Source organism: Talpa europaea (assembly GCF_964194135.1).
Source record: "Talpa europaea genome assembly, chromosome: 4".
NCBI classification, from domain to species: Eukaryota; Metazoa; Chordata; class Mammalia; order Eulipotyphla; family Talpidae; genus Talpa; species Talpa europaea.
In genome coordinates this window covers 145,573,317-145,600,383 of record NC_140070.1, presented here as the reverse complement: position 1 = coordinate 145,600,383, position 27,067 = coordinate 145,573,317, and the positions used below count along the sequence as shown (strand labels likewise).

The following is a 27,067-nucleotide window of genomic DNA, read 5'->3' as shown; positions in this document are numbered from 1 at the left end:
AAGGGGACGCTCAGGCCCGCGTTGCAGGGACACTGCGGCCGGGAGCGTCAGCGGCCAGACTCGGGCGGAGGCGGCCGTGGATGACCGTGCAGGGGAGAGACCCGGGAGGCGCTTGGGAGGAGGTCTGAAGGCCCAGCGGCTCCCGCCCTTCCTCACCTCCCGGGTCGCTTCTAAAGCATCTCGGGCCTCCTGCCTGCCCGCGCACGCCGGCCGCTCTCCGGGGCACGCGGCCGCTGGAATGGTCCCTGTGGCCGACACAGGCTCTCGGGCTCCGGAACCTTGGTCCTGCCGGGCCCGCAAAGGCTGTTCCCCGGAAAGGAGACTGTGCCGGGGTGGGCGGCGGAGGCCCTGGTCATGCACCGCCATAGTCAGGGCCGCATCAGAAGCCCCATCTCGCCGGTTCCCGCGGCCATTCCCTCTGCCACAGAGAGGTCTTTGGGGCCGTGGGCTCTCAAAAGCGTGTGGGGGGCAGATCTGAGCCCCCACCTGGCCTGGCCGGGCCTGCCCTCTGCTGAAGCTGGCCGGGTAGGGCGTGTGGACCAAGCTGGGCCCGGGCCAGGCGCGGTCCCCGAGCAGGGCGAGCTGTGCGCACCAGAGGGTGGGAAGCGGGGGGGGGGGCGGGGGGGGCAGAGGAGGAGGGATTGTTCCGTGGCCCCTGTGGGAGTGTCTCACTTGTGTGCCCCCGAGCCTGCGGAAGTGGGCCTTCTAATTCCCATTTTATAGGTCAGGAAGTCACCAGCAGATCACCTCCAGATCACCCCCACATACGGGGCTGAGCCCCCCGCCCACTGGGGTGCTTCTTGAGGTGGTTCCGGGGAGGAGCAGCAAGTAGCAGATCTCCACGGGGCTCGGCGTGACCCAGGGGGGAGCAGGGGCAGCAGGAGGCGGCTGTGGCGGGGCTCCAGTCAAGGGGGGGAGGTGCAGCAACGAAAGGCCGTCCCTTCAGGGGCAGCGCTGTTCCAGGCCTGGACCCCGCCGACGGCCCCGTCCCTTGGCAGGGAAGGCTGCACACGGCAGCTGTCGTCCCGAGGCCGTGGCCAGAGCCGCCCTCACCAGGCTGTCGCCCGCAGGTGTCACCATGGCCGAGGACGTCAGCGAGGAGATCATGTTCATCTGTGAGTGGCCCCGCCGCCCCGCGGGCTCCTGCTTCTCTCACACCCCAGCGCGGTCCGGGCATCACTGTAACTCACTGCACGCGTGTGCAGGGGCGTGGTCGGGGCCCGCTCACAGCCCAGCAGCGGCCCCTGGGCGGGCGGGCGGGGCTCAGGACAGTGACGGGGCTGAGAAGGATTTCTGGGCGCAGGGCCTTGACGAGCGGGTCCCTCGGGCAGCTTCTCATTTATTCTCGCTCCTGGTGGCTTGTTCTTGGCCACGGCCGAGGTGACTGCCCCGCCATGGAGTGGGGCCTCTCCCGGGTGGGGCGTTGCACCCCGTGTCTGCACCGTGGTCACCCCGCCGGGCAGGCCTGCTTCCCGGGACCGCGAGCCCCACCCACACAGCTGCCTCTTGGCAGGGTGCGAGGACTGCGCCCAGTACCACGACTCAGAGTGTCCTGAGCTGGGCCCGGTGGTCATGGTCAAGGACTCCTTCGTGCTGAGCAGGGCCAGGTGAGTGAGCGCCTGGAGCGGTGGGCGGTCGGCCCCCAGGGGCTGCCGCCTGCCCCGACTCAGCCCAAGCGACCCTGGCCTGCGGGGCGTGGGGACTGAGCCCGTCTGTGTCCCCAGGTCGGGGCGAAGGCCCGGCGCCCAGGTCAGGCTCCCAGGACCAGGCTGTCTGCCTGGCACAGCCTGGGGGCGCAGCCCTGGGCTGTTTGTGCCATGGGCAGTGAAGGCCCTGCAGGCGGGCAGGGGCAGGGAGTGTGCAGACCAAGCGAAGCTACAGGGCCTCTGGAAACCCCACAGATCTGGGAGGAGGCCGGGGCTTGCCGTCCACATTCCCTGTGGGGCCGTGCCGACCAGTGGGCAGAGCCCGGCTTCACAATCAGGTGCTGTTGTTGGAGCCTGGACGAGGCTTCCTCAGCAGCCGCATCTAGGTGGGGAGGTAGCGGCACGGCCCGCTGGATGCTGGGCGCGGGCGAGGGCTCGGCCCCGGCCCCAGAGGGCGGTGTCGCTGCTTCCGGGAACCGCCAGCCCGTCCCAGCCAGCTTTTCTCGTGCGGCTTACCTTCTCGACAGTCCTGTGCTCCCAGGACTGCCGTGCGCCGAGATCCATCAGCCCTGCCAGCCTGCAGGGGCTGCCTGTGCCCACACAGGGCGCCGGGCACAGGAGCGGTGCCCTCTGGCTCCAGCTCACTCCTGGGGGGTCTCCAGGAAACGCCCCACACCACGTGCTGGGTGGCGAGAGGCAGCGTTAGGTTGTTCTAGCTCCCCTGCCCTGGAGTGCCACACTAGGCCTGTGGGCGCTCAGGGCCGGCGGCTCTTCCAGGTCGTCCCTCCCGTCCAACCTGGAGATCAGGCGCCTGGAGGATGGGGCTGAGGGGGTGTTTGCCGTGACCCAGCTGGTCAAGCGCACGCAGTTCGGCCCGTTTGAGTCCAGGAGAGTCGCCAAGTGGGAGAAGGAGTCGGCGTTCCCCCTGAAGGTAAAGCGGGCCGTCCCCGCCCCTCCCCTGCCGCAGAGACTGTTCTGTCGATCCAAGAGGACGTCTCCCTCGTTCCTTTTGTTCTATAACCTCAGAGCGTGAAAGTTGAGGTAGGAGTTTGTAATCTTCAGCTTTGCCACACACTGAGGAATGGATCAGATGTCGCAGGAGTAGAGGAGGAGAGCCGCCTCTCCCTCCCCGGGGCGCCGGTGGCTGCAGGCTGCCCAGCGGCAGAAGGGCTCTCCGAGGGGACAGGAGCGGGCACCACAGAGAGGGCACCCCAGGGCGGAGCCTGCAGGGCCTTGAGGAAGGCAGGGGTGTGGTTGGGACAGCCTGAGGTGCTGAAGGGGTCTGAGAGGAGACCGCTGGGATGGGGGCTGAGAGGGCAGGTGGTCGTAGGGCCCCCAGGGCCTGCCCCTCACCCCCGACCCACCCCGCTTGCCCTCAGGTGTTCCAGAAGGATGGGCACCCCGTGTGCTTCGACACCTCCAACGAGGACGACTGCAACTGGATGATGCTGGTGCGGCCGGCGCTGGCGCCCGAGCAGCAGAACCTGACGGCCTACCAGCACGGCAGCGACGTGTACTTCACCACCTCGCGGGACATCCCGCCGGGCTCCGAGCTGCGCGTGTGGTATGCAGCCTTCTACGCTAAGAAGATGGACAAGCCCATGCTGAAGCAGGCCTGCCCTGGGGGCCACGGTAGGCCAGGCAGGGCCAGGCTGCAGGGGAGGGGCGGGGGGTGCATGGGGGCCAACTGGCTGGTACAGGGCCTGGACCCCCGGCTGGTCCTGTCCTCCTGCTGGCGGAACCAGAGGCTGCCAGGCTGGGGTGCAGCTCTGCATCCCCACGGGACGGGGGTGCCCAGACACACCAGGAGGCTTCCCAGCTCTGCCCGTGCCTACCTGGCCCTCTCGGGTCTGAGGTTGTCCTGGTTTTGTTATAGAGCAGCCCCGATATTGAACGGGTTGCCTGGCTGTGGGTCCTCACCCGCGCGCTTACAAGGGACTTATGAATACTCTACTACAGACACGCAAAAGGGTTAATAAAAGGTTTATTGACAAGGGAAAAGGAAAGAAGGAAAATGGACAACTCAGGGAGAAACTAGGGAAATAAAGTCTTTCATGCGTCCTACCCGATCCGCCGACCTGGAAACCCAAAGGCACTCTCCGAGCTGGCCTGACGCGGCGAGCTGGCGGGGAGCCAAAATGGGGAACCCCCAAAGCCCACGTGTCTGCCTTTAGCCCAACCTGGCTGCTTCACCCCAGCCTCAGGTCCCAGCCACCTTCCCTTGGGTGGAGATGGGATGTGGAGTTCCCAGTGTCTTTGGCTTTGGCCTGGGGTGGGGTGGAGTCCACAAAGCCTGCATGGAATGAGCTTTAGGACAGCCTTTTCCCCCTAACAGTTTGGGGCAGAGAAAGTGGAGCACAGCGAGGCACGGGGACCCTCTCGTCCCAGTGAGGAGGCGAAGGGACCTCCCCCCGTGGCCCGTCACAGGGATGCGAGGGCCCCCCGCCACCGTGCAGGCAGTGAGGAGGGGGCTTTGAACCTGTACCAGCCCAGTGTTTTTGCCACTTAGCAGCAGCCCCTCCTGGGTTTGGGGGTGTGCGTGAGCATCCCTTGCAGAAGCAAATCCGACTGGTGTCTCATGGCGCACCGGCCCCGGGTGAAAGGGCCTGTTGAAGAGGCCCTGTGAGCTGCTCTCGGTGGGCCTCCTGGTGCGCCCTGGGGGTGGGGGTGGTGGAGCAGGCTGTAGGGTGCAGGGTGCTGCTTACTGCAAGATCTGGCCCTTTCATTGACAGAGAAAAGGGTGGGTCAAACTGAGAACTGGATTTAGGGCCTTAGGGAGGATGAGTCCACTGATGCTGATACTGGCCACCCCCTCCCATGGCTCCGTTCTGTTAACACGGCCCCACTGATCAGCCCCTGGGATGCCGAGCACACAGTTACTGAAAGGATAGGCACCACCACTTCGTTAATGAGGCGAAGGTCTGGAACTAAGGGATAAGAACCATCAGGCTTTTTTTAACGGGGAGAATGGGAGTGTTACAGGGCGAGTGGATAGGAGTAAGGAGTCCCTTTCCCAGGAGTCGTTGGCTGATGGGTTTGAGACCCTGACGGTGAGTGAGGGAAACTGGAAACTGGGGGTGAGAGGGAAAAGAAGAGGGATCCTTAAGGCGAATGAGGACTGGGGTACGATGGGTGGCGACAATCAGGATAGAGATATTCCAGAACAGGGGGTTGACGGTGGAAGGAGACAGCGGGGAGTCCTGAGAAGGATGAGGAGATGTTTGGAGTAGTGGGAGGGTGAGAGCAGCGCTAGGGTGTTGGAACCATGAGAGAGTAGCCCTGAGTTTGGTCAGAAGATCGTGACCCAGGAGTGGTGTGGGGCAAGAAGGCATGACTAGGAGAGAGCGGACCAGTGGTCCTGAGCCGAGAAGGAAGGCCGTCAACTCCCGTAACCAGGACCTGAGAAGGATAAACTTGACCGGAATAGGAGGGGCGGACAGAGAAGGTAGACCCCGTGTCAACCAGAAAGGAGATGGACTTACCTGCTACCTTGACCGTTACCCTGGGCTCCTCGAAGGTTATCGGAGTCGATGAGTCCGGGCCTCTTCAGTCCTCAGCCGCCAAACCCAAGACCGCCGGTGGCAAGAGTTGCAGGGGCTGGAAGGACTGGCCCACCACAGCCAGGCGTGCAGGGACAGTCACTTTTCCAGTGACCCTGGACGTTGCAGATGAGGCACGGTCCTGGAGGGCCGGGGTTGGGGCACTGTCTGGACCAGTGGCCTTCTTGGCCACATTTGAAGCAGGCTTTGGCGGCGGTCAGTCGGTTGGGGCCCATGGGGCCCATTGTCGCCCTCTGTCGGGCAGCAGGCGCTGCGGTCGTTGGAGGAGCAGGGCCTGGCGGTCTCAAGGCAGCTACTAGGGCCTGAGCTTCAAGCTCAGCCTTCTGGCGACTGCGGAGTTCCCTCTCTGCCCTGTCCCGTTCCTCCCGGTTGTTAAATACTGTAAAGGCCATGGTCAGCAGGTCCCGGATAGGGGTTTGAGGACTGTCTTCAGCCTTTGGAAGTCAGGAGGGTTCTTTGAGGAAGACGGGGTAATTTTTCAGAGCTTATGAAAGTTTATAGGTTTAGGCGCTGCCGGTTGGAGACCAGCTAGGGGACAGGTCAGAGGTCAGGGTGGAAGAGAAGAGAACATGTAATTATGACATGTAAGGTCATAGGCTTGGGTAAGATCATGAAATTTAGGTGTAGGTAGTGGGATAGTTTGTGTAAGAGCCAAGACGCTTTTCAAGTTGGGAGAGATAAGGAACATGGACTCTAACGTTTTCTTTAGTTCCCACCCACTTCCCTGCGGGGAGGGAGAAGAGGGTCAGCAGGGAGAGGGTGTGGCGGCTGGGAGGTGAAAAGAAAGGGGGGAGGGGCTGGATTGGGGAGCTGGAGGAGGTGAAGACTGAGAATCTAGAGGATTAGAGAATGCAGAAGAGGGTCTGGAGAGGGCGAAGACTTAGAAAGTACAGCAGGTTTTCAGGAGGGAGGGAAGGGGCGGAGCCAAGAGAAAGACAGCCTGGCCCTAAGGATCTCTGACCATGTTCCATTGCCGTGACAGAATTGTTTAGGTCTGTAAGGACCGAGAAGTCAAAAGTGCCATGTTTGGGCCAGTGGGAGCCATTGTCCAATTGATACTGAGGCCACGTAGTGTTGCAGTGAAAGACCAGACGCTTAGGGCGTTATCTGTTGCAGTAAAAGGTGAGACGCTTAGGGTGTTCTGTGGCCTTAGTCCCAACGGACCGAGGTTTAAGAGAAGGCATCCCAGTGGGGTGGCCGGGCTCGGCTTGGAATTTGCAGACCCCATGACTAAGTCGGCTCCTTTCCCAACTAACGGGAGCACAGAGTCAGGACGCAGCGTCCCACGAACCTGAACTGGCCGTCGGGGGCGCAGGCCCCGCATCGCGGCGTCCCCCGATTCCATCCTGGCCTTCGGAAGAGAGGCAGACAAGCGAGGGGGACGTCTCCACCGCTCGGTTGCGCCTAGGATTCGGGCACCTCGTCTGGAAGGGCGTCCCCAGATCCAGGGTCTAGGTGTACGGGAGTCGGCTGACGTGGGCCCACGGTTTACGGAACAGCCAACCACGGTACGGGGGTCAGGAGAGGAGCCGGATAGCCAGAGGCGAGGGCCTCCCAGGAAGGAGGGTCAGGCAGTGACTTACCCCAAGGATTAAGGCCGGTGGTGGGTGTGAGGCGTCTGCAATGGAGAGGAGAGGTCCCAGGGACGAGAAGGCGGCCCCGGCGCCAGGGGACACGGCCTTCCCGGGTTTGCGGCACCAAGATGAAAGCTTCGGCGCGGTAAAGACAAGGAGAGCCAGGCTACATTTCTCCAAGGGAGGGAAAGTTTATTGCGCCCCGGGCGGACCTCACGCACCCAAGGCGGGGTCCGTGGAGTCGCGCACGTTGTTAGGGGGAAGCAGGGTTTTATAGGGCGAGGAGAGGTCAGGTGGGTAGTTGGGCTCCTAGGGCGGGAAAAGTTTGTAGGGCAGGTAGAGGTTCTTTGTCTGAGAGGAGACTCGTAGGGGGAGGGGGGAGGCTCACTGCCTGAGTCCTCCAGGCAGGTATCCAGATTCCTGCCCCCCAGGTGGGCTTCCTGGTTGGCTCCTGCATTCTGGCTTCCTGCATGGACCTTTCAGTTACCAGCCCCCAGGCCATCAGGTGTGCCCCTGCCCCAGGGCCTTCAAGCTTCCTGCTCCTGTGTAACTTGAAAGGAGCCTTGTACGCCCACAGAGGCACGCCCAGCTGGCGTGGGGGCTGGGTCCCTGAGGCTGCCCAACAGGGCCCCACAAACCAGGGTTTAAACCACAGGTGTCTGCGCAGGGTCCAGGGTCAAGGCCAGGGTGGCCCCCTCTGGGCTTGAGGGTCAGAGGCCCCCTCCCAGCCTCTGGTGGTGTGGGCACCCCCCCTTCCTCGCTCCTGGGCGGGTTCCGCATCACCCTGCCCCTGCTCGCCCCTCATAAGGACTCTGGCCGTTGGACTTAGGGCCTCTTCTCTTGATTCCCCTGCATAGCCCCTGTGCAGAAGCTTTGGTTGGGCTTGGGGGGCGCCCCTGTCCCTGCAGGCTGGGTGGAGGGTGCGTGTGGAGCTGCTGGGAGCCGCGGAGGCCCTGGGGGAGGCGCTGGGAGAGGGACTTGCTCTTCGGTGCCTCAGCCCCTGCCACCTCCAGTGCATTTACATTTCTTGTTATCTGATAAGGGCGCACGAGAGCTCAAACAATTAGCCGTGATCTAGATCTTTTTCTTCCTGTTGCAAACTAATCCCTGGCTTGGGATTCAGAAAGAAGCTTTCCTGGTGTGGCTGGTCTGGCTGCCAGTGGTTCTGTTTTGCTGCAGCAATGCCAGGGTGAATGCGGGGTGAGGGCGGTGACCCCAGGCCACATCGGCAGCCATCAGACGGGCTCCAGAGAGACTGGGCCAGGCTGGGATTGTTGACACCCTCATCTCCCCCACTTGAGGACCCACCAGTGCCCTGGAAATGTTTTTAAGGGGAGCCTATGAACCCTGCTTCATGGCTGGCTCTCATCTGCCCTGCACACCAGGCACTTCCCGCCCTCAGACTCCTGTGTATGTTTGGGGAGGGCCTGGCCTGTACAGCAGCCCCCAGTTCTAGGGCTGCTGAACCCCAGCTTCACAGGGAAGAGGACAGGAAGTGCACTTCCCGGGGGTGCAGGTGCAGGTGCGGCGGCCGAGCCGTCTGTTGCCGGTGCTGGTTGGACGGGTGCTCCTGGGCACCCAACGGGCCCTTTTGTAACCCCACCTCATCCCATGAGGCCAGGAGAGACTGAGGGTCCAGCTTGGCTAGCAGGATGTGCCCTTTTCTGGAAGTCTATGAGGGATGTGTGTGGCCCCTCTGGGTTGGCTTCCTGGAGGAAGTCGCCGCTCTGTGCCTGGTGTCAGGACAGACCTGCTCGGGCTGCTCTGCCATGGTTTTCCCACCTGTGATGTGGGTGTAACAGGGTGGTCCCCAGGAAAGGGGGAGGGTCCCTGCCCCACCCAAGCGAGGGTGGAGCTGAGCAGGGAGAGGAGAAGCAGCAGAAGAGACTGAGGAAGGAAGGAAGCAGGATGGAGCCAGGAGACCTGGAGGAGGCGCCTGGAGCCTAGAGACACGTGAAGAAACTGCTTGTCTTTTGGTCGTGGACGGGGTGACACAGATGTGGGTGAGACCCGTGGGGAGGTGACCATGGCAGCTTTTATCTTTTTTTTTTTTTAATTTTTTTTTTTTTTATAGAGGCATGCTTTATTTATTTGTTTGCTGGTTGGTTTGTTTGTTTTGTTTATACAAGCACTGGGCACAGTCAGAAGCGCGGGAGGGTGAGAGAATGCACCAGAGCCAGAGCGGGGAGCAGAGCAGGCAGAAGGACCGAAGGACACTGCTGAGGGGAGCAGCGGGCGGCAGGAGAGGTCTGCGCGCCATGCGGGACCCTCCTCCGGTGGCCGGGGAGCAGCCGGGGATCGAACCGGCGCCGCAGAGGCCGCGGGCAGCTTCGCAACCCAGCGCTCAACCGCTGCGCCACCGGGGAGGCCCTGGCAGCTTTTATCTTGATGTTGATTTTGCTCTTTTCCTTCCGGGCTTGTCCGGTTGTTTGTGACCCTTTGCTGTGGGTCCCCACTGGAAGACGCTTTAGACTTGGGGCAGGCTTTGGGGCCTTGCTCTGGGCCATTCCCATATGGATGGACTCTTACCCACGAGGGGATGGGTAACTCTGGGTGCTTCATTTAGAAACTAGACTCTTTGCCTTTCCTGTCTTGTTTCCTAGTTTTATTAAAGTTCCTTCCCATTAAAGTCTCCTATGTTTTGTGTTGATGCGGCGGATGGCAGAACCCATTTAGAATAGGCAGGTTTGCGGGGTTTGGGCTGCCCCTCTCCCTGTCCTATAACATGGGGAGTCCACGAGCCCTGAATGCATCCAGGTATGAGCTGGTGTGGCTGCGGTCCTGTCCTGTGCCCCCAGTGGGGCCGGGGCTCTGTGACCGCCGGGGTCACCCGACTTTCCTTTCTTATCTTTTGAAGCCGCTGGCACCCCAGAAAGCAGCGCCCCGGTGGACTCAGAGCCCAGCCAGTGGGCGTGCAAAGTGTGTTCTGCCACCTTCGTCGAACTGCAGCTCCTGAACGGTAAGGGGCTCTGCGCCTGCCCTGGCAGGGCACCCCGCGGCCACACGCCCAGCCCCTCGCCTGCTCTGTGCTCTGGGAACCAATGGTGTGGGGGTGGTGCCGACCAGAGCAGGGGTGCCAAGGCCGGACCCCAGGTCTGGCCTGTAAGGGCTGGGGTGTCCTCACAACTGCCGGGGGCGGGGGCGCCCCGAGGTCCTGGGCGGGTCGTGGGATCTGGGCCGGGTCAGCACTGCTGGTCAGTCACGGGGAAAAGCCTGACTGCAGCCTGTCTCGACTGGTCCACTCCTTGACCGCCTGTGACAAGGGGGCCACCACGCCGCAGCCTCCAGGGAGGGGGCGCACTTCCGGGGTGCGTGCAGGGGGCCGGGTGTGGTTCTGGGTCAGGCTCGGCAGCGTGCGCTCTGGGAGGCCGGCTGACTTCCCAGCCCAGACGATACTTCGAACCTGAGCCCCCACCCCCCGCTTTTGGACTTGGACCTAGAGGTGCATGACGTGGGGTTGGCGCATGCTTTGCCAAGCCAGGCGGGTCACGCGGGACCCCAGACTCATGGGTCGGTGTTGGGACGGGTGGAGTGGCCACGAGACTGGCCTTGCCCTGCCCCCCGGTCCCGCGGGAGCCCGGCTGGCGCTGCAGACTGCGGGTGGACGCGGGAGGGCGCGGGCATGCACCTGGTGCCCCGCTGGCGCTGCACCGAAGTGGCAAAAATCAAGAGGGGGAAGCACAGGGCCACAGGCGAGTTGAGAAGCTGGGAGGTGTTTGGAGAAACGGTAACCACTCAGCAGACCGGAGAGCTGAACCCGCAGAGAGAACCACAGCCAGCTCCCCGAGAGCCAGGAGGCAGGGGGAGGTCGGGGGGGAGGGGCTTGAGTCTGTGTGGAAGTGGCCGCACCCCTGGCTTCCCGGCCGCCCCGCTCTGTCGGATGACTGCTCCAGAACATAGGGGCGCCCTCCAGGGGCCCTTGAGACTCGGGAAGTCTTGCGCCTGAAACAGAAGGGCCCTTGCAGCCTCCGCCGGAGCAGCCTCCACCCAGCGTGGACGGGGTCGAATCCCCTGGCGAAAGTGACCAGCCCCTGCCACGGGGAGCTGGGAGACCCCCCCTTGAAACAGCCGCTCAGCCTCTGCCCACCCGTAGGGGGGCCCACCTGCGCCTGCGCCCTTGGGCCGGAGGGAAGCCTGTGTCAAGGAGCAGCCGATGTGGGAAGAAACTCCCAGCATGAGAGAGGGAGCGCGGCCGGCAGGAACAAACTGTCCTGAGAAATGGACACTCGAGTCAGAAGGAAAAAACTAAAGTCAAAACCAAAACCGACGGTTGCTCAGGTTGCGCAGGTGAGAGCTGTCGCTGCCCCCTTGAGAGAAGACAGGCTTGCAGCTTAAGAAGAAATCAGAGACTAGAATAGCTGGAAATTCAAGCGGCAGAATTAAGTTTGGCTGATGAGCACTAGATTGACATGGAGGAACCTTCCAGAAAACTGAACGTGAAGAGAACAGGAATGGAGAAAAGCAGAAAGGGGTGGACCCCGGACAGCCAGTGGCGGAGAAGAGGACACGGCCCGGCCATGCCCAGCACTGGACACCTTCCTGGGGAGGAGGGCCGGCAGGAGCCCCCCAGCGAGCTGCTGCGTGGGGACCTCAGCGGCGCTGGAGCCTGGAGAGAGCCCTTCTGGCCCAGGCGTGGTCCCTACCCCGCTGGAGGGGGCCCCAGTGCAGGCGACCGGTGTTTGGGGCGCTCAGGGCCTCAAGTGTGAGCTCTGTGCCCATCTTCTGCGGGAGTTGCTGGAGGACCGGCCGGGGGCGCAGATGCGCCGGGCGGGCGCGGCCTTGGACTTGGCCTCTGGGCCCCCCGCGGGTCCCCGTGCACGCATTGTTCTGCTGCTTCCAGACCTGTGTGTGGGGAGCCTTTTGTCGCGTAATTCCCTCTTTGAAGGTGCGTCATGTCACATCTTCAGAATAAAGCTTGCCTGCCTGTGAAAGGGGCGCAGGCGAGCCAGCGGCGCAGACAGAGCGCGGCCGCAGTGGACACCGCAGGCCTCACAGTCCTGGCGCGTTTGCTTCTCTCCTGCAGAGCATTTGCTGGGTCACTTGGAACAAGCCAAAAACCTCCCACCGGCCGGCCAGCACGATGCAGCCCCTGAGAAGGAGCCAGATGTGCCCCGGGCGGAGCCTCCCGCCACCCCCAAGAGCGTAGGTGCCACCAAAGAGCAGAAGAAGAAGCCTCGAAGGGGGAGAAAACCCAAAGTCTCAAAACCCGAGCAACCTCTAGTCATCTTTGAAGGCAAAGAGCCTGCAGGTGGGGGCCGGTGAGGGGGGAGGAGCCTGCACGTGTTGGGGGGAGCCTGCAGGTGGGGCCAGAGGGGGGAGGAGCCTGCAGGTAGGGTGGGTGGGGGATGGGGGCTGGTCCCGGGGAGGAGCCTGCAGGTGGGGGCGTCACTTCCTTAGGTTCATTCCTGGGAATTTAATTCTTTTTGATGTGATTGTGAATGGAATTATTTTCTTAATTTCTTTTTCTTCGTGCACATTATTTGTATATAAAAATGCAACAGGTTTTTGTACATCAACCTTGTGACGGGCCGCTTGGCTGTAGTCACACTTTAATGGCTTTTTGGAGAACCTGAGGCCTGACTGTCCCAGTCTGGGTTGCTGTTTTGCCTTGTCTGAAGGTGTCATCTGCTCTGGAATGTACTCAAGATGACTTCCCCACTTAAAGTCTTACTATTTTTAAATCTCACTAGAACTGACTTAATACACCAGAAGGTCCCTGCAAGCTGAGAGGCTCTGTCGGCCGCACGAAGGGGATGGGAGTGAGGCTGTGCCTGTTACAGCTTTGAAAGGAGCCACAAATTATTTTTTTTTTAAGATTTATTTATTTATACTAGAACCGGGGTACAGGCCAGATGCGCGGGAGGGTGAGAAGATTCCCCAGAGACAGAGCTGGGAGCAGAACAGGCAGAAGGACTGAAGTGCACTGCTGAGGGGAGCAGCGGGCAGCAGGAGAGGTCTGCGCGCCATGTGGGACCCTCTCCTGCGGCCGGGATTGGACCGGCGCTGCAGGCTGCGGGCAGCTTCACAGCGCTGCACTCAACTGCCTGTGCCACCAGGAGAGGCCCAGGAGCCACAAATTATAACTCCAGTTTGGGGCTAAGAGCAGCAGGTCGCTTTCTTATGTATTTATAGGCAGGTGTGTGGGTTCCGGACCCAGCAGGTTTTCTCTTGCCCTCAGCGGGCCCCACGCTCCATGCGGGTGGCCCAGGGTCTGCTGGGGGCTGTCCCTGCGGTGTGACGCTGTGTCCTCTCCCTCGCAGAGCAAGTGGCAGAGATCACCACCGAGGTCCCGCCGGACGAGCCTGTGGCCGCGGCCCCAGACGAGCGTATCATGGAGCTGGTCTTGGGGAAGCTGGCCAGCAGCGCCGGCGACGCCAGCCCAGTGCCGAAGTAAGGCCCGGGGGCTCCCGCCACCCTGGGGGGCAGCCAGCGCGCTCCCCTGCTGGAGCCTGGGCGACAGGCGGCTTATTTCTTGTGGTGGGAAACAGACACGCTCAGGAGGCAGTCAGAATGTTCTGGAAGCCAGAACTTTAGCCCTGCATCCTCTGTGACATAGCTAGCAATTTCCCGTGTGTCTGATAGAATACACATCACAAGCATTTATCGTCTTTACCGTTTTTTAAACGCACAGCTCAGTGATTTTAAACACGCCCTCACTGTGTGCCACCCACCGCCAGAGCCTCCCACCCCCAGCCTGCAGCTCTGTCCCCGTTAACCACTGGCCAGCCTCCCAGGCCTGGCCACCCTCTGCTCGGACCCCACGATGGCGCACGGCACGTGCCTGCGTCCTCGGCCCCTCACCTAAGTGGGGCCGCACGGTGGATTCTGTGTTTTTCTTATGTAAGTTTTTCTTTGACGTTGAATAAGCTGAAGGTGAGTTTTTGGCCCTCTCTGGGGATCCCTTACAGTCACCCCCGTGCGCCGGGGCAGGGGCTGTGGAAATGCTGAACCAGACGCGTCATGTCAGAAGCAGCGCTGCCTGCTGGTTACTTCCACGCCGCCCCACTGCCAGAGGGATTTGGTGATTTACCCCCAGAAACGCATTTACTAAAGAGAAGACATTTAAAAAGTCAGATTCAAGGAAAATAAAAGCAGAGCGAGGCCAGGGAGAGGAGCAGTGCAGTTGGACACAGAGCTTCCTAGTGGCCACAGCGAGAACAGAAAACCTCAGGGTAGTTCAGAATGCCCCTCCCTTCTAGACGCCCCTGAAAAGTTGGGGGTGCCGCCGAAGCACGCCCCTCCTTCCTGCCCTGGAGCTGGGAAGGTTCCCCAAGGCGCTCCCCACGCCGACTGCCGTCCTGCGCTTTCCCCAGCGCGGCGGCGTCTGAACAGTTTCTGCCCGGCCGCAGGTTCCCGCATCACCCGAGCAGCGCCCTCACCCTCAAGAGGAGCTTGCTTCTCTCCAGCCGGCACGGCATGCGGCGGAAGCTGGCCCGGCAGCTGGGGGAGCACCGGCGGGTGTACCAGTGCAGCGTCTGCAGCAAGGTCTTCCAGAACAGCAGCAACCTCAGCCGGCACGTGCGCTCGCACGGTGAGCCCGGCCCCCGCCCCGTCCCGCCTGGCTGCAGGTGCAGCCCTCTTGGGACCTGTCTGGGGGTGACCGGCTTCTGTCACTTGGCCTGTAGGAGACAAGCTGTTTAAGTGCGAGGAGTGCGCGAAGCTGTTCAGCCGCAAGGAGAGCCTGAAGCAGCACGTCTCCTACAAGCACAGCAGGAACGAGGTGAGTGGTGGCGCCCGCCCTGGCTGCCCGCGGGACAGTTGACTGCGGGGCACCACGGGAAGCGGAGACTCGATTCCTACGAGCTTGAGGGGGCCGGTGGCCGGGTGCCGGGCGCATGTGAGGGGCCCTGGCCTGGCCTGCGCTGCTGGGATGGGGGCGGGGGGGACAGTGCGGGCAAGGCTGTCCATGCGGGGCCTCCTGGGACAGTGGGCCGGCAAGAGCGAGGCCCTCCTCGAGCCCTGCGCCTAGCAGGCCTGCAGGGAGACAGAGCTGCTGGTGGAAGTGGCTGGCGCCTGGAGCGGGGCCTTCTTCCGGGCGTCCCCCCTCACGCTCCTCCCTTGGCCAGGTGGACGGCGAGTACAGGTACCGCTGTGGCACCTGCGAAAAGACCTTCCGCATCGAGAGCGCGCTGGAGTTCCACAACTGCAGGACAGGTGAGGGACCGCCGCGGCCTCCGCGTGTGGCCTGGGTGGACGCGGGCGCGGTGCCTGGGGGCATTCGGGGAGCAGACTCACTTTCAGCCTGCCCCGGATTCTCCCACTCACGAGACGGCAGTGCAGGCTGGCTGGGCCCGGGACCGGCGGAGGGGCAGGGCAGAGCTGGCGGACGGCTTGAGGGGAGCGGCCCTGGCCCTCAGCTTCCCTTCCCCGACTCCCGCCGGCGCCGCAGCCCTTCCTGTCGCCTGCTGCGCCGCAGCCCTTCCTGTCGCCTGCTGCCCTCCTCTGCCTGGGCGCGCAGAGGGCCGGCCTGGGTGAGGGGTCGCTCCGGGCCTGGGGGCGTCTCAGCCCGGTGTCCTGGGTGCGCAGCCCGTGGGCGTGCCCGGGAGAGCACAGACAGTGGGCACCAGGGCAGGGGGATGTGACGGGTGCCAGATGGCGTCGGCAGGGCAGTAGATGACACAGCGTGTGATGGAGGACGCATGTGAGAGACGGCAAGTAAGTAGGTGTCACGGGGACGACAGAAGATGGAGGTAGTGATGGGTGATAAATATGACGGCGTAAACAATAGATACAAGATACGACAATAGGCTAGAGATGTAACAAATACGACAGTGACCTGTAATGTCTTTAGCTGAAACAGAAACCCCCGTGGGCTGGGGCAGCCACAGGGCCTCCTGCCTTCCCCCGAGCCCCCGGCTCCTCCTGTGCCCGAGGTGAAGGGCACCGCCCTGGTTCTACCTCGAAGCCCAACACTGCATTCCCTGGGTGCCCCCCTTCTCCTAGAAATAGCGCTCGCTAGGTGGGCAGCTCAGCCTTGCTAGACCCCTGTCCCTGGTGACCCCAGGTGGTCCCATCCCCGGTGGCCTGTGAGGTCTCCCGGCACCCTGTGCCCGTACCTGCTGGCTCCTGCGCAGGTGCCGCGTGTCCTGCAGCGTCCATAGCCACCGTCCTGCGTGGTCCTTGCTCGGCTCTGAGGCTCGTCCTCAGGCCCGGCTCCCGTGGTGCTGAGTGGCGGGGTGAGCTTTCCAGCAGTGTGGCCATGGCCGTGATGCGAAGTGGCCTTGGAAGCTTCCAGAATGCTGCCACCTGAGTTCTGTGCCCCCATCCTGTGTCCCCCAAACCTGGGGTTTCCACCCAGCTCTTCACTGATTAGAGTCACCTGAGCTCTGGACAGATGAGCTGACTGTTGTTGGGATGTCGCCTGCCTGGCCTGTTAGCATGTAACTGAGGGGAGTCCAGGGATCCCAAACAGTAAAGTGGCCCAGGCTCCAAAAGGGTCCAGCCGTCCGTGCACACAGAAGCAAAGGAAGCCGACTACTGGTGTGATCGCCTTTAATAGGATTGGTGGAGAGAGGGGGAGAGAGAGGATTTCCAGAAATAGTTTCCCAATAAAATTCCAAAACTTACCCTCCCCATATGGGCAGTTGCTCAGCCAGACAGGCTTGTCCCAAAGCTGGACCACTGAGGCCTGATGCTCTCCACGAGTCTAAGGTGCCTCCCACCAAGGCGCCACCGCGAGAGGGTTAGGCAGGTCCCCGAGAACTGGGACAGGAGGAGAAACGCAGAACCCCAATGTGCCCCATAATCCACCTCAAGGTCAAGGTGACGGCTGCCAGCGTCTCTGTAAGGACCAGCAGCCATGTCCCCACGTGTCTCCCCCAAGGGCCTCGGTGTCCCTCTCTGCGCCCCCTGCTCCCTCCAGCTGCCCCAAGGGGAAGCCTGGACACGTGCTAGGACTTGTCCAGGGTGGCGCTGGAGGTGGGAGGTCCTGTTGGGTGCACAAGGTGCGGTGAGCACCCCCACCCACCCCCCGATCCTGGAGGAGAACGGGTCCTTTCCGGGACTCGAACAAAACAGAAAGTAGCGAAGTCAGAGGCACAGGCCCACCTGGCAGCTGAGGTCGCGCTGGCGGGACCGACTCCCCTGCACTGTGGGACGCCCCGGGGGAGGGCGGGGAGAGTGGGTAGGCCTGGTGCGTCTCCGTGGGCACTCCGCAGGCCAAGGTCCATGGACTGGGGCGGAAGCTTCGGTGTGGGGTTCTGCCCCGCGGGCCTGCTGCCGTGACTCCTGTGGACAGGCCTGTCTGCCCTTGAGCGGCGAGCCTTTGTGCCCCGGCCCAGGCCCCAGGGTCGGGTCACCTGCGCCCACACCCCTGCTTCAGGGTCACCTGCGCCCACACCCCTCATGGTCACTGCGTTTCAGAGCTATCAGGGAGGACCCCCAGGGCAACGGGGTTGGGGGGCTGTCCCTGGTGTGATGACTGGTCCCAACAGCTCTGCTCCAGCCCAGCTCCCCCGCAGGGGCCGCGTGTGAACTGCGGGTGGGAGGGGTGCAGGTGGGGGGTAGAGGGTGGAGGTGGGGGGAGAGCCAGACAGGACTCCTGAGGGAGAAGCACCTGCTGCGGCTGCTGGGGTGGGGCGGGGTTTGGGGGGCCTCACTGGGGTGGTTGTGCCTGCCTTAGAGAAAGGGAAGGGCGTGGTGGGCATGGTGGGCATGAGGGGCTGCACAGCCCATCTGCAGGGAGGGCTCCCTCGGGGGCTTGTTGAGGTGCCGGATCAAGGTCAGGGTATGTCCTGGCAAGTGCAAGGGGGTGGGAGGGGTCAGAGTGGCCAGGGGAGCACATGAGAGGAGCGGGATGTGGGGGAGCAAAGCAGGGAGCACTGGCCGAGGCCCCTCTGGGGTGAGGCCCGAGAGCTCCCAGGTGGCTCCCAGGTGGCCGGGCAGGCGGTGCCAGTCCCTCGTCGGGGGTGGCCAGGGCCGTTTCCGGGGCGCTGAGCCCAGATGCCCCAAGGGCGGGCGGCGCAGGGGCCTCGGGTGCTTTCTGGGCTGGCCCTGCCAGGCCCCGCGGCCCCTGGCTCTGGGCCACCGTCTTCCCTAAGCGCGGCTGTGTGCTCCCTCTGGACAGATGACAAGACCTTCCAGTGTGAGATGTGCTTCAGGTTCTTCTCCACCAACAGCAACCTGTCCAAGCACAAGAAGAAGCACGGCGACAAGAAGTTCGCGTGCGAGGTCTGCAGCAAGATGTTCTACCGCAAGGACGTCATGCTGGACCACCAGCGGCGGCACCTGGAGGGTGAGCGGGCGGGCGCTGGCAACGCCCTGCGAGGCCCGCGGGGGGAGCGCTGGGGGTGCGCGGGGCCCAAGCTTGCAGGGGCAGCCGGAGCGCCGGGTGCTGGGGAGGAGCGGGGAGGCCCGGTCGCGGCCGGCGGACGTGATGCTGCCGCTGACTCTCGCTGTGGTGGGCGCCGCGACGGGGGGCGGGTGCCCGGTGGCGCCGCGGGTCTGCCCGCCGACTTGCCAGGGCGTGCCTGGCCCAGCTCTGCGGCCCCCTCTGGTATGCGGGCATGTCCCGGGACAGGTCAGCGTTGGAGAGAGACCTGGAGAAGGGCCTGCTCTCTTTTGAAAGTTCCCCGCTGCTCAGCGCTGGCCCGTCCCGGGCAGGCGTGCCAGCAGCGTGCGGAATTATTATTACCCGGCGTCGCGCCCTGGGTCCGGCTGACTTGTTTGCCAGGGTCAGTGAGTAGCTTTTTAATAGCAAGCGTCTGCCCCGCGCATGGCCAGCTCCAAGCGCCTTTCTGGGCCGCAGCCGGCACGCAGGTGCCCCTCCTGGGCGCGTGTTTTGCCGCTGCGAGGTGGGCAGCCCGGTGCCCGCCTCTCCAAGCTTCCGGGGCGAGAGCCTCCCCCAAGCGCCGCCGCCCAGCCCCAGCCGCAGCGGTGCCGCGCCCTCCCACCCCGGCATCCCGCCGGCTGTCCCACGAGCAGGGCGGGCGCTGACCGTGCGGTGGGTTGCAGGAGTGCGGCGGGTGAAGCGGGAGGACCTGGAGAGCAGTGGCGAGAGCCTGGTGCGCTACAAGAAGGAGCCCTCGGGCTGCCCCGTGTGCGGCAAGGTAACTCCTGAGCGGTGCAGCCCCCGCTGCCGGGGAGGAGCTCCTGGAGACGCTCGGCCACCCCAGGCCGCGGGCCCCCGCCCCACCCGAGTCACGCTGGCCTCTTGCCGCCGGGGTGGGTCCTGGGAGTGGGCCCTGTTCCCTTGGGCGCCCCTGCCCACGCCCTCCCCTGCCTCTCTGAGCCGGTCCCCGCGTGCCGGCGAGGCCGTGTGCCCAGGAGGAGCGGGCGGCCGGTGGGGAGCTGCAGGCCGCTGAGACCCGGGGCTGCCTGCCAGCTGGGGTTGGGCTGTCAGGCTTGAACTTGGGGGAAGCATGCTGTGTCCAGAGTGGTCCCTCTGGGGGCCTGCCGGTGACCAGCCCTGCTGTCCGTCTGTCCAGGTGTTCTCCTGCCGGAGCAACATGAACAAGCACCTGCTGACCCACGGCGACAAGAAGTATACCTGCGAGATCTGCGGCCGCAAGTTCTTCCGCGTGGACGTGCTCAGGGACCACATCCACGTCCACTTCAAGGTCAGGGCTGGTGGTGCCCACTCCCGGGCGGGCCAGGGGGTCCTCCTCGGCCGCGCTGCTCAGAGCGCTGCCCTCTCTCCCCTCCTGCACGTGGAGTCCTGGGAGCCCGTGGGGGGAGGGGAGGGCAGCAAGCAGGCCTGAGGCCTGTGCTTGGGGGTGGCGGGGAGTGGCTTGTCCAGGACCCACATACCCTTCCGCGTCCTGATGCTCCCCTAGAGTTGGGCGGTGGCCAGGGTTGGGCCAGACCCTTGGAGGCCACTGCCAGTGGGTGGGGAGCCGCCTCCACACAGGGTGCCCTCCGGCCCCACCGGTGGCCACTGCCTGTGTGAACAGGGGCGTCCGGGCCGGCCCCCATCAGCTGCTCTCTGCCTTGTGCAGAGAAGAGGGGGGCTTTGGGCCCTCGGGGTGGGACAGCGGCCTGGGGTCGCTCAGCCCACCCCACCCACGGTCAGGCTGGGAGTGAGGCGGCCCAGGCCCAGGCCTGACCAGGGTGTTGCGGCGCATCTGGCTGGGGTGCAGGGTGCCCCGAGGGAGCCTGTCCCAGGACGCAGGCTCAGCCGGACGCCCCGTGGGGCAGAGCCCGCTGCCGGCTGCGTGGACGGGTCGGTGGTTGCTGGGCTGGGCAGGTGAGGAGGCGCGTGTGACTCCGCAGGACATCGCGCTGATGGACGACCACCAGCGGGAGGAGTTCATTGGCAAGATCGGCATCTCCTCCGAGGAGAACGACGACAACTCTGACGAGAGCGCGGACTCAGAGCCGCACAAGTACAGCTGCAAGAGGTGCCAGGTAACTGGAGGCCGGGAGCCCGCAGAGGCCGGAGCCTGCAGAGGCTGGGATCCTCGGAGGCCGGGGACCCCGAGGCCAGGAACCCTGGAGGCCGGGACCCCATAGAGGCTCCGAGCGCGGGACCCGGGAGCCCCGGCTGGGGTACCGGCGCTGCCCCAAAGGTCCGGGAAGCCCCCGTGTCACGTCACTTCCAAAGGGCCGTCTCTGTGGGCCTCACCTCTGTCCCCAGCCCCTCCTCTCAGAGCCAGTCTTGTGACGGCACACTCCCCAGAAATGTGGCCATCGGGGCAGCGACTGTCCATGCAGGTGGTGGCCACAGGCGGGGGCGTCCCTCTGCTCCCAAGGCCTGAAGCCCTTCACACACCTGGAGGGGCCTGGTGCGGGGGCTGGTTTCCCGGATGGCTGAGCTCTTCCCCTTCGCTGCTGCTGTCCGAGCGGAGCCCCCGTGACCTCGTTACCCGGAAGGTCCAGTGGCCTGTCAGGGGCAGGGACCGAGGCCTCTATGCATATGGCCCGCATGCCGCGGGCACAGCTGACCATTAGGGCCACCGGGCGTGGGAGAGACGGGAGGTGGAGGGGTGCAGAGGGGCCCAGGGCTGGGGCTGGTCTGGACAGGAGGCCGGCAGTCCAGGGGGCTGGGTGTCCGTGCTCTCGGCCCCCCGCGAGTCGGCCTGGCCTGGGCGCGGTCAGCAGCACCTGCTGTGCCGCAGCTCACTTTCGGCCGGGGCAAGGAGTACCTGAAGCACATCATGGAGGTGCACAAGGAGAAGGGCCACGGCTGCAGCATCTGCCACCGGCGCTTTGCACTCAAGGCCACCTACCACGCCCACATGGTCATCCACCGCGAGAACCTGCCCGACCCCAACGTGCAGAAGTGAGTCTGCTGTGCTGCGGCGGCCGGGGAGGCCACCTTCCCGTGACACAGCCCCTGGCCTGGCTGCTGCCACCGTGCCCGTCCCCACAAACATGCGGTTCCCGGGTGCCAGCCCCGTGTGGGCACTCGGTGGCCTGTGCCACCGTTCAGAGGCTGGGACCTCTCGGCCCTCCCTGGGTGAGGAGACCCTCCCTCCGTGCTCGTCTGAGCTGTGTCCTCCTGCCGTGAGGACAGCCACCCGGGGCAGCACCCGGTGGCCTCTCGTCAGCTCCACCACCCTGGGAAGACCCTTCTCCACAGGAGGCCCGATTCTGGGCTGCTGGGGCTGGGCTTCGTGGTGGGAGTTTGAGGGGAGGCAGGTCAGCCTGTGAGGGGCGAATGTCCTGGTCTCCCCCCACCTCTGCTGCAAGGCGGCTCGGGGGAACGCGGTTGAGCCTGGGTCGCTTTCAGGTACATCCACCCCTGCGAGATCTGCGGGCGCATCTTCAACAGCATCGGGAACTTGGAGCGGCACAAGCTCATCCACACAGGTGGGGCCGGCGGGCAGGGCCCTGGGCGGGGCTCACGCCGTCTCCCCCAGCCCGCTCCCTGCCCACCCTCCACCGGCCCGGCCCTCCCTGCCCGCCTCGGGACGTTCGTGGCCGGAGAGCCAGGGGAGGCGCCGGCGGGAGGCGGCCGCGTGACGGTGGACGTGTACCGTAGGGGTGAAGAGCCACGCCTGCGAGCAGTGCGGGAAGTCCTTCGCCCGCAAGGACATGCTGAAGGAGCACATGCGCGTGCACGACAACGTCCGGGAGTACCTGTGCGCCGAGTGCGGGAAAGGTGCGCGGGCGGGGGCGGCCCGCAGAGGCGGGGTCGGCCGCGGGGCGCTCTTCCGCCCAGAGCCTGCGGCGTTGGCTGCGTGACGTCCTCCTTGGCTCTGACGCCTCGTCATGCCCCCTCGGTGTTTCCTCTTCCTTCTCTGTCACCTTCACCGTGTGCGGAGCCAAGGCTTGTGCCAGCTGCTCCTGCCACACCTGCTTTTCACTGACTTTAGTCCCCCTTAGAGGTCTTTTCCTAGGAGGGCAGGTAGCTCTCGCCCTCGTCTGTCTCTCCAAACGGGACAGGATCCCGCCCTGTGGGGTCCCAGGCCCTCTTACACGTGAAGGACTTGCGGGCGTGTCCAGCACACGGCCTCCTCCTCTGGGATCCCCTGGCCTGCGGGGCGTCCGCGGCTGTGGGGCAGTGAGGTGCCCTGGGCAGCAGGGGGCAGTGCGCGCGCCTGGCTTCCAGGCCCCGCCAGGCCCAGGAAGCACCTGCCCTGGAATCACTTCCCATAGCAGGACGGGTCTGGGGGCCGGGGGCCTTGCTGAGGCCCTACGCTGGCAGGGGGCAGGCCTCATGCCAGGTTTGGGAACCCGGGTATTTGAAAACCGGCCATTTTCCCCAAAGTCGGTGGTCAGTGTGTTGGAGGCCAACACAGAGCCCCAGAGAGCCCTAGGGCCCACCGGGGCGCTGGCTGCCTTGAGCGTCGCTGGCAGACGTTGTCCTGGTGGGGTGGGCCGGCCACTGCAGGGGCGGGCGGGTCAGAACCGGGGCCTGGGCTGGTGCCTTCTGCGCCGTGTCAGGGCTTTGTGACCGTGTGTTGCTTAGCGGCAGCCACCCCAGGTGGTGGGTTTCGCCTGTTCCGCCTCCTCTAGCGGAGCGTGACCTGGTCACTGCGGGAAAGGCAGGTTGAGAGCCCCCGCCGGGGCGCCACGAGGGGGCCCTCTCCACGGCTTGGGCAGCCTGCCCTCTGGGAGAGGCTGGACCGGGTCTGACCGTGGGCCCTGCAGGCATGAAGACCAAGCACGCGCTGCGCCACCACATGAAGCTGCACAAGGGCATCAAGGAGTATGAGTGCAGGGAGTGCCACCGCAGGTTCGCCCAGAAGGTCAACATGCTCAAGCACTATAAGCGGCACACGGGTGAGCGGCGCTGGGGCTGGGCCGGCGGCAGGGCAAGGACCTGGGGGCTTCCTGGGCGGTGGCTGTGAGGGCAGTGAGGGCCGAGCGTCCTGGAGCGTCCTGGGGCATCCTGGGGGCCGCGTGAGGGCTGAGTGGTCTGGGGGGCTTCCTGGGGCTGTGGTGGGGTGGGGCATCCCGCCTGTGTGCGGCCCTGGGAAGTGGCTGCTCCCCCACGAGACGCCGCTGCCCTCCGCAGGGATCAAGGACTTCATGTGCGAGCTGTGCGGGAAGACCTTCAGCGAGAGGAACACGATGGAGACGCACAAGCTCATCCACACTGGTGAGCGGGCGCAGCGCGGCGGGGCCTGGCCGGTGGCCGGCGGCCGGCAAGCTCTCCAGGCCTGTAGGCGCCTTCCTGGAGGGCTCGGGCCGTCACCGTGGCCCTGCCTCCCGCACATTGCCCACCACCGCTCTCAAGACTCTGTTCTTGAATCTTCTTTTCCTGAGCCAGGCCGCGCCCCCTGCCCCACAGGAGGCCCCGTGGGTGTCCCGGGCTGGGCGTGGTCCCGCAGCTGCCCTGGGGGCCCTCGCCGCAGAGTGGGCGCCCAGGGTGAAGCCCCCTCCTGGCCGGCCTGCCCTGACCCCGCCTCTCTTCTCTCCGCGCGGAAGTGGGCAAGCAGTGGACGTGCTCCGTGTGCGACAAGAAGTACGTGACCGAGTACATGCTGCAGAAGCACGTGCAGCTGACCCACGACAAAGTGGAGGCGCAGAGCTGCCAGCTGTGCGGGACCAAGGTGTCCACCAGGGCCTCCATGAGCCGGCACATGCGGCGCAAGCACCCCGAGGTGAGCGCCCTGTGCCCATCCGGCCCGCGCCCTCCTGCCCCGAGTGTGACGTGGTAGGGCTGGCCACGGTGGCCAGCGAGACCCAGTGGCAGTGGTGTCACGCGGTGGCAGTGGTGGCGGTCATGATAGTGACGGACACATCTGTGGGTTCTGCTGCTCAGTGTGGGGCCCCACAACACGCAGGTCTCAGTGGTGCCATCCGCTTCCCCGTGAGTCTGGACCTCCCGGGCTGGGCCTGCTGCTCCCCTCCAGGCAGCCCCGCCTGCGCCCTGTGTGCGTGGCAGGTGACTCCTGGTCTTCCTTGAGCCACACCCATGGCGCGGTGCATGTGTGCCCTGCGCTTTCCTGAGTGGGACAAAAATCTGAGGGTGTTTGCAGACCTGGGGGAGGATCCTCACGGCCACCATACCCCTCTCGCTGCCCTCACCGTACCCCTCTCACTGCCCTCGGCTAACCCGCCCACCGCAGCTCCTTCCTGCAGCCCCTCCCCTGGTCTGCCCAGTGTCGGCCCCCGGCCATGCAGGAGGCACGTGGGGGGTTCCGCGTGAGGGTATCAGCTGAGTACCCTTCAGCGTGGCACGGGGAGCGGAGGGATGTGGGGGCACCCCATCATCAAATCGCAGCTGTACCTGTATCAAGGTGAAAGGTACTGTGTTTGGGGGCTCACTGGTTTTCAGGGGCCTCTTGTGGGACCCCACGGTGTCCCCCCGCTCTGCTTTGGGTGAGGTGACAGGTCTGCTGGGGCTTCCGTTGCTGAAAGCACATCAGCACGAGGCAGAAGGGGAGGCAGCGGTCTCTAGCCCGGGCGGCAGGGGTGGGGACACCAAGGACACCCATCACCCATGTACTGCCCCTGCCTGGGAGAGCCCCGTGGGGACTGGAGATGGGGCGGGCGACCCCAAGGGAATCTGAAAAAACCTCTGAGGCAGTGCCCAGGACGCCCGTGCCCGGGCTCAGGCACTCGCTGCTTGCAGGTGCTGGCTGTGAGGATCGACGACCTGGACCACCTCCCTGAGACCACCACCATCGACGCCTCCTCCATCGGCATCGTGCAGGCAAGTGCAGCCGGTGCGGGCGGGCGGGCGGGCGGGCGGGCGGGGGTCTGGGGAGCTGCAGAGGACGCGTGCCGTGGTGCAGGCCTGAGCAGCCTCTTGGGGCCTGCCCTGTGCCCTGCGTGCTGAGAAGTGTGGGTCCCCTGGAACGGCTGGCTGCTGCTGTCCCCGCGGGTGATGGCCAGGCCTCGCGGCTGAGCCCTTGTGATCCGGGCTCGCTGCTGCTGCCAGTTCGTTTCAGCTGGGGCATGAGAGTCATGCTGGGGCGTGGCCATTCCCCGCTCAGGCCCAGAGGCTGCTCAGAGGTTTACACTTCAGCACAAAATGTGGCTTTTAATAGGACTTGTATAAACTGCCTTAAAAAGAAACCCGAAGGGCCTCCCTGGTGGCCTAGGGGCTGAGTCTCAGCTCTGCGAAGCTGTCGGCAGCCACTGCAGCCTGAACTCGATCCCCGGCCAGGGAGGACCCACAGGGCACAGCTGACCTCTCCTGACTCCCCGCTGCTCCCCTCAGCAGTGGATTCAATAGATCCGCCTGCTCTGCTCCCCACTCTGTCTCTGGGGAATTCCCTCACCCCTGCACCTCTGGCCCGCACCCCAGTTCTATGTAACAATAAATAAGTAAAATCTTTAAAAAGAGAGTCCTGAGGCCCGCAGAGACTTGCCCGGTCTTGGCGCTGCGGCTGGGCGGCAAAGGCCGGTCAGGCTCCCGGGCAGCCAGTGGCCCGAGGGCCAGCCCTGGTTGTGGGTTGTTGGGTGGTGCTGGGAGGCTTGGGCCATGGGCTTGGGAGGGATGTGGCCGTTCACCTGGCTGGTGCTGGGCGGCTCTCCCGCAGCCTGAGCTGGGCCTGGAGCCGGAGGAGCTGGGCGAGGGGAAGCACGCCAAGGCCACCCGCAGGCCGCACAAGCGGAAGCAGAAGCCGGAGGAGGCGGCAGCGCCAGGGCCCGAGGATGCCACCTTCAGCGAGTTCCCGGAGAAGGAGCCCCCCTTCGCGGGCGGCGTGGGGGATGAGACGGACTCCGCGGTGCAGAGCATCCAGCAGGTGCGCTCCGTGCCCGGCCAGGGCCAGCGGCTCCACGTTGCGGGCTGGGCCCTGCTCCATGCCGGATGCGGGCACTGGGAGCCACCGGCATCGCTGACCGCCACGCCCCGCGGGGAGCAGGTTGCTTGCAGTTTGGGGGAACTGTAAATGGCCTCCGTGGGGTCCTTTATGTGGGAGTGGCTGGCGCACCTGGTGAGCCAGACCCTGCAGAGCAAAGGAGCTTCGGAGAGGTGGGGGTGGGCAGGACCCTCCGGAGCCAGTCCTGCTGCCTTTAATGCAGTCGTAGGGTTGCTCAGCCTTCCACGCAGAGGCTCTGAGGCCCCGTGTGACTCTGTGGGAGCCCACGCCCCTATGCCTTGGCCCCCCACCCGTGAGCGCAGCCTGGAGGCCGTGCTGGCGCAGCTGCTCGTCCTGAGCCCGTCGGGCCTCACCTGCCCACAGCCCTCTAGCGGAGGGGAGGCGGTCTCTCTCCTGAGAAAAGTCCTTTTCTCCTTTTTCTTCCCGAGTCAAATCCTTTGTTCCTCGGCTCTTGCTCACGGTGTCTGGGTGGGCTCTGCGTCTTGCCTCTGTCGCTAGCACCTCCCCGACGGTGCTCCTGGTCGGGCCTTCCACCTGCACACCCTTCCCGGGCCGGGGCTGGGCACCGGCACAGGGCGGGGAGGGCCTCGCGCTCCTGGCTCTGCGGAAATGCCTGTCTCACGCGCCTGTGTCTCCTCCAGGTGGTGGTGACTCTGGGCGACCCGAGCGTGACCACTCCCTCCAGCTCGGTCGGCCTGACCAACATCACCGTGACCCCCATCACCACTGCGGCCGGGACTCAGTTTACCAACCTGCAGCCGGTGGCCGTTGGGCACCTCACCACCCCGGAACGCCAACTGCAGCTGGACAACTCGATCCTGACCGTGACCTTTGACACCGTCAGCGGCTCCGCCATGCTGCACAACCGCCAAAACGACATCCAGCTGCACCCCCAACCCGAAGCCTCCAACCCGCAGTCCGTGGCCCACTTCATCAACCTGACCACGCTGGTCAACTCCATCACGCCCCTGGGGAACCAGCTCAGCGGCGAGCCGGCGCCGCTCACGTGGCGGGCGGTGCCCCAGACGGACGTGCTGCAGCCCCCGCCGCCGCAGGCGCCCCCGCCCCCGCCCGCGCAGCCCCAGGTGCCAGCCGAGCAGCAGCAGCAGCAGATGTACAGCTACTGA

At 64.7% G+C, this 27,067-nt stretch overlaps 1 protein-coding gene across 3 annotated transcripts; it reads left to right on the top strand.

Annotated features, from left to right (window-relative positions):
* Positions 1-1,078: 1,078 nt before the first annotated feature.
* Positions 1,079-27,067, top strand: PRDM15 (PR/SET domain 15; the record flags this gene model as incomplete). 3 transcript variants are annotated; one of them, XM_084231083.1, is made up of 23 exons in its annotated part: positions 1,079-1,115; positions 1,514-1,607; positions 2,424-2,577; positions 3,026-3,278; positions 9,638-9,739; positions 11,804-12,028; positions 13,041-13,170; positions 14,130-14,311; positions 14,406-14,500; positions 14,847-14,934; positions 17,846-18,013; positions 18,733-18,827; positions 19,206-19,337; positions 19,990-20,124; positions 20,835-20,998; positions 21,449-21,528; positions 21,701-21,820; positions 22,813-22,944; positions 23,180-23,263; positions 23,593-23,768; positions 24,743-24,823; positions 25,656-25,862; positions 26,582-27,067. In XM_084231083.1, the coding sequence occupies 23 exons, from the start codon at positions 1,079-1,081 to the stop codon at positions 27,065-27,067; spliced, it is 3,420 nt and encodes a 1,139-aa protein (XP_084087209.1). The 3 variants fall into 3 exon arrangements, with proteins under 3 accessions (XP_084087209.1, XP_084087208.1, XP_084087210.1); XM_084231082.1 differs by having other exon boundaries at positions 17,780-18,013; XM_084231084.1 differs by lacking the exon at positions 9,638-9,739.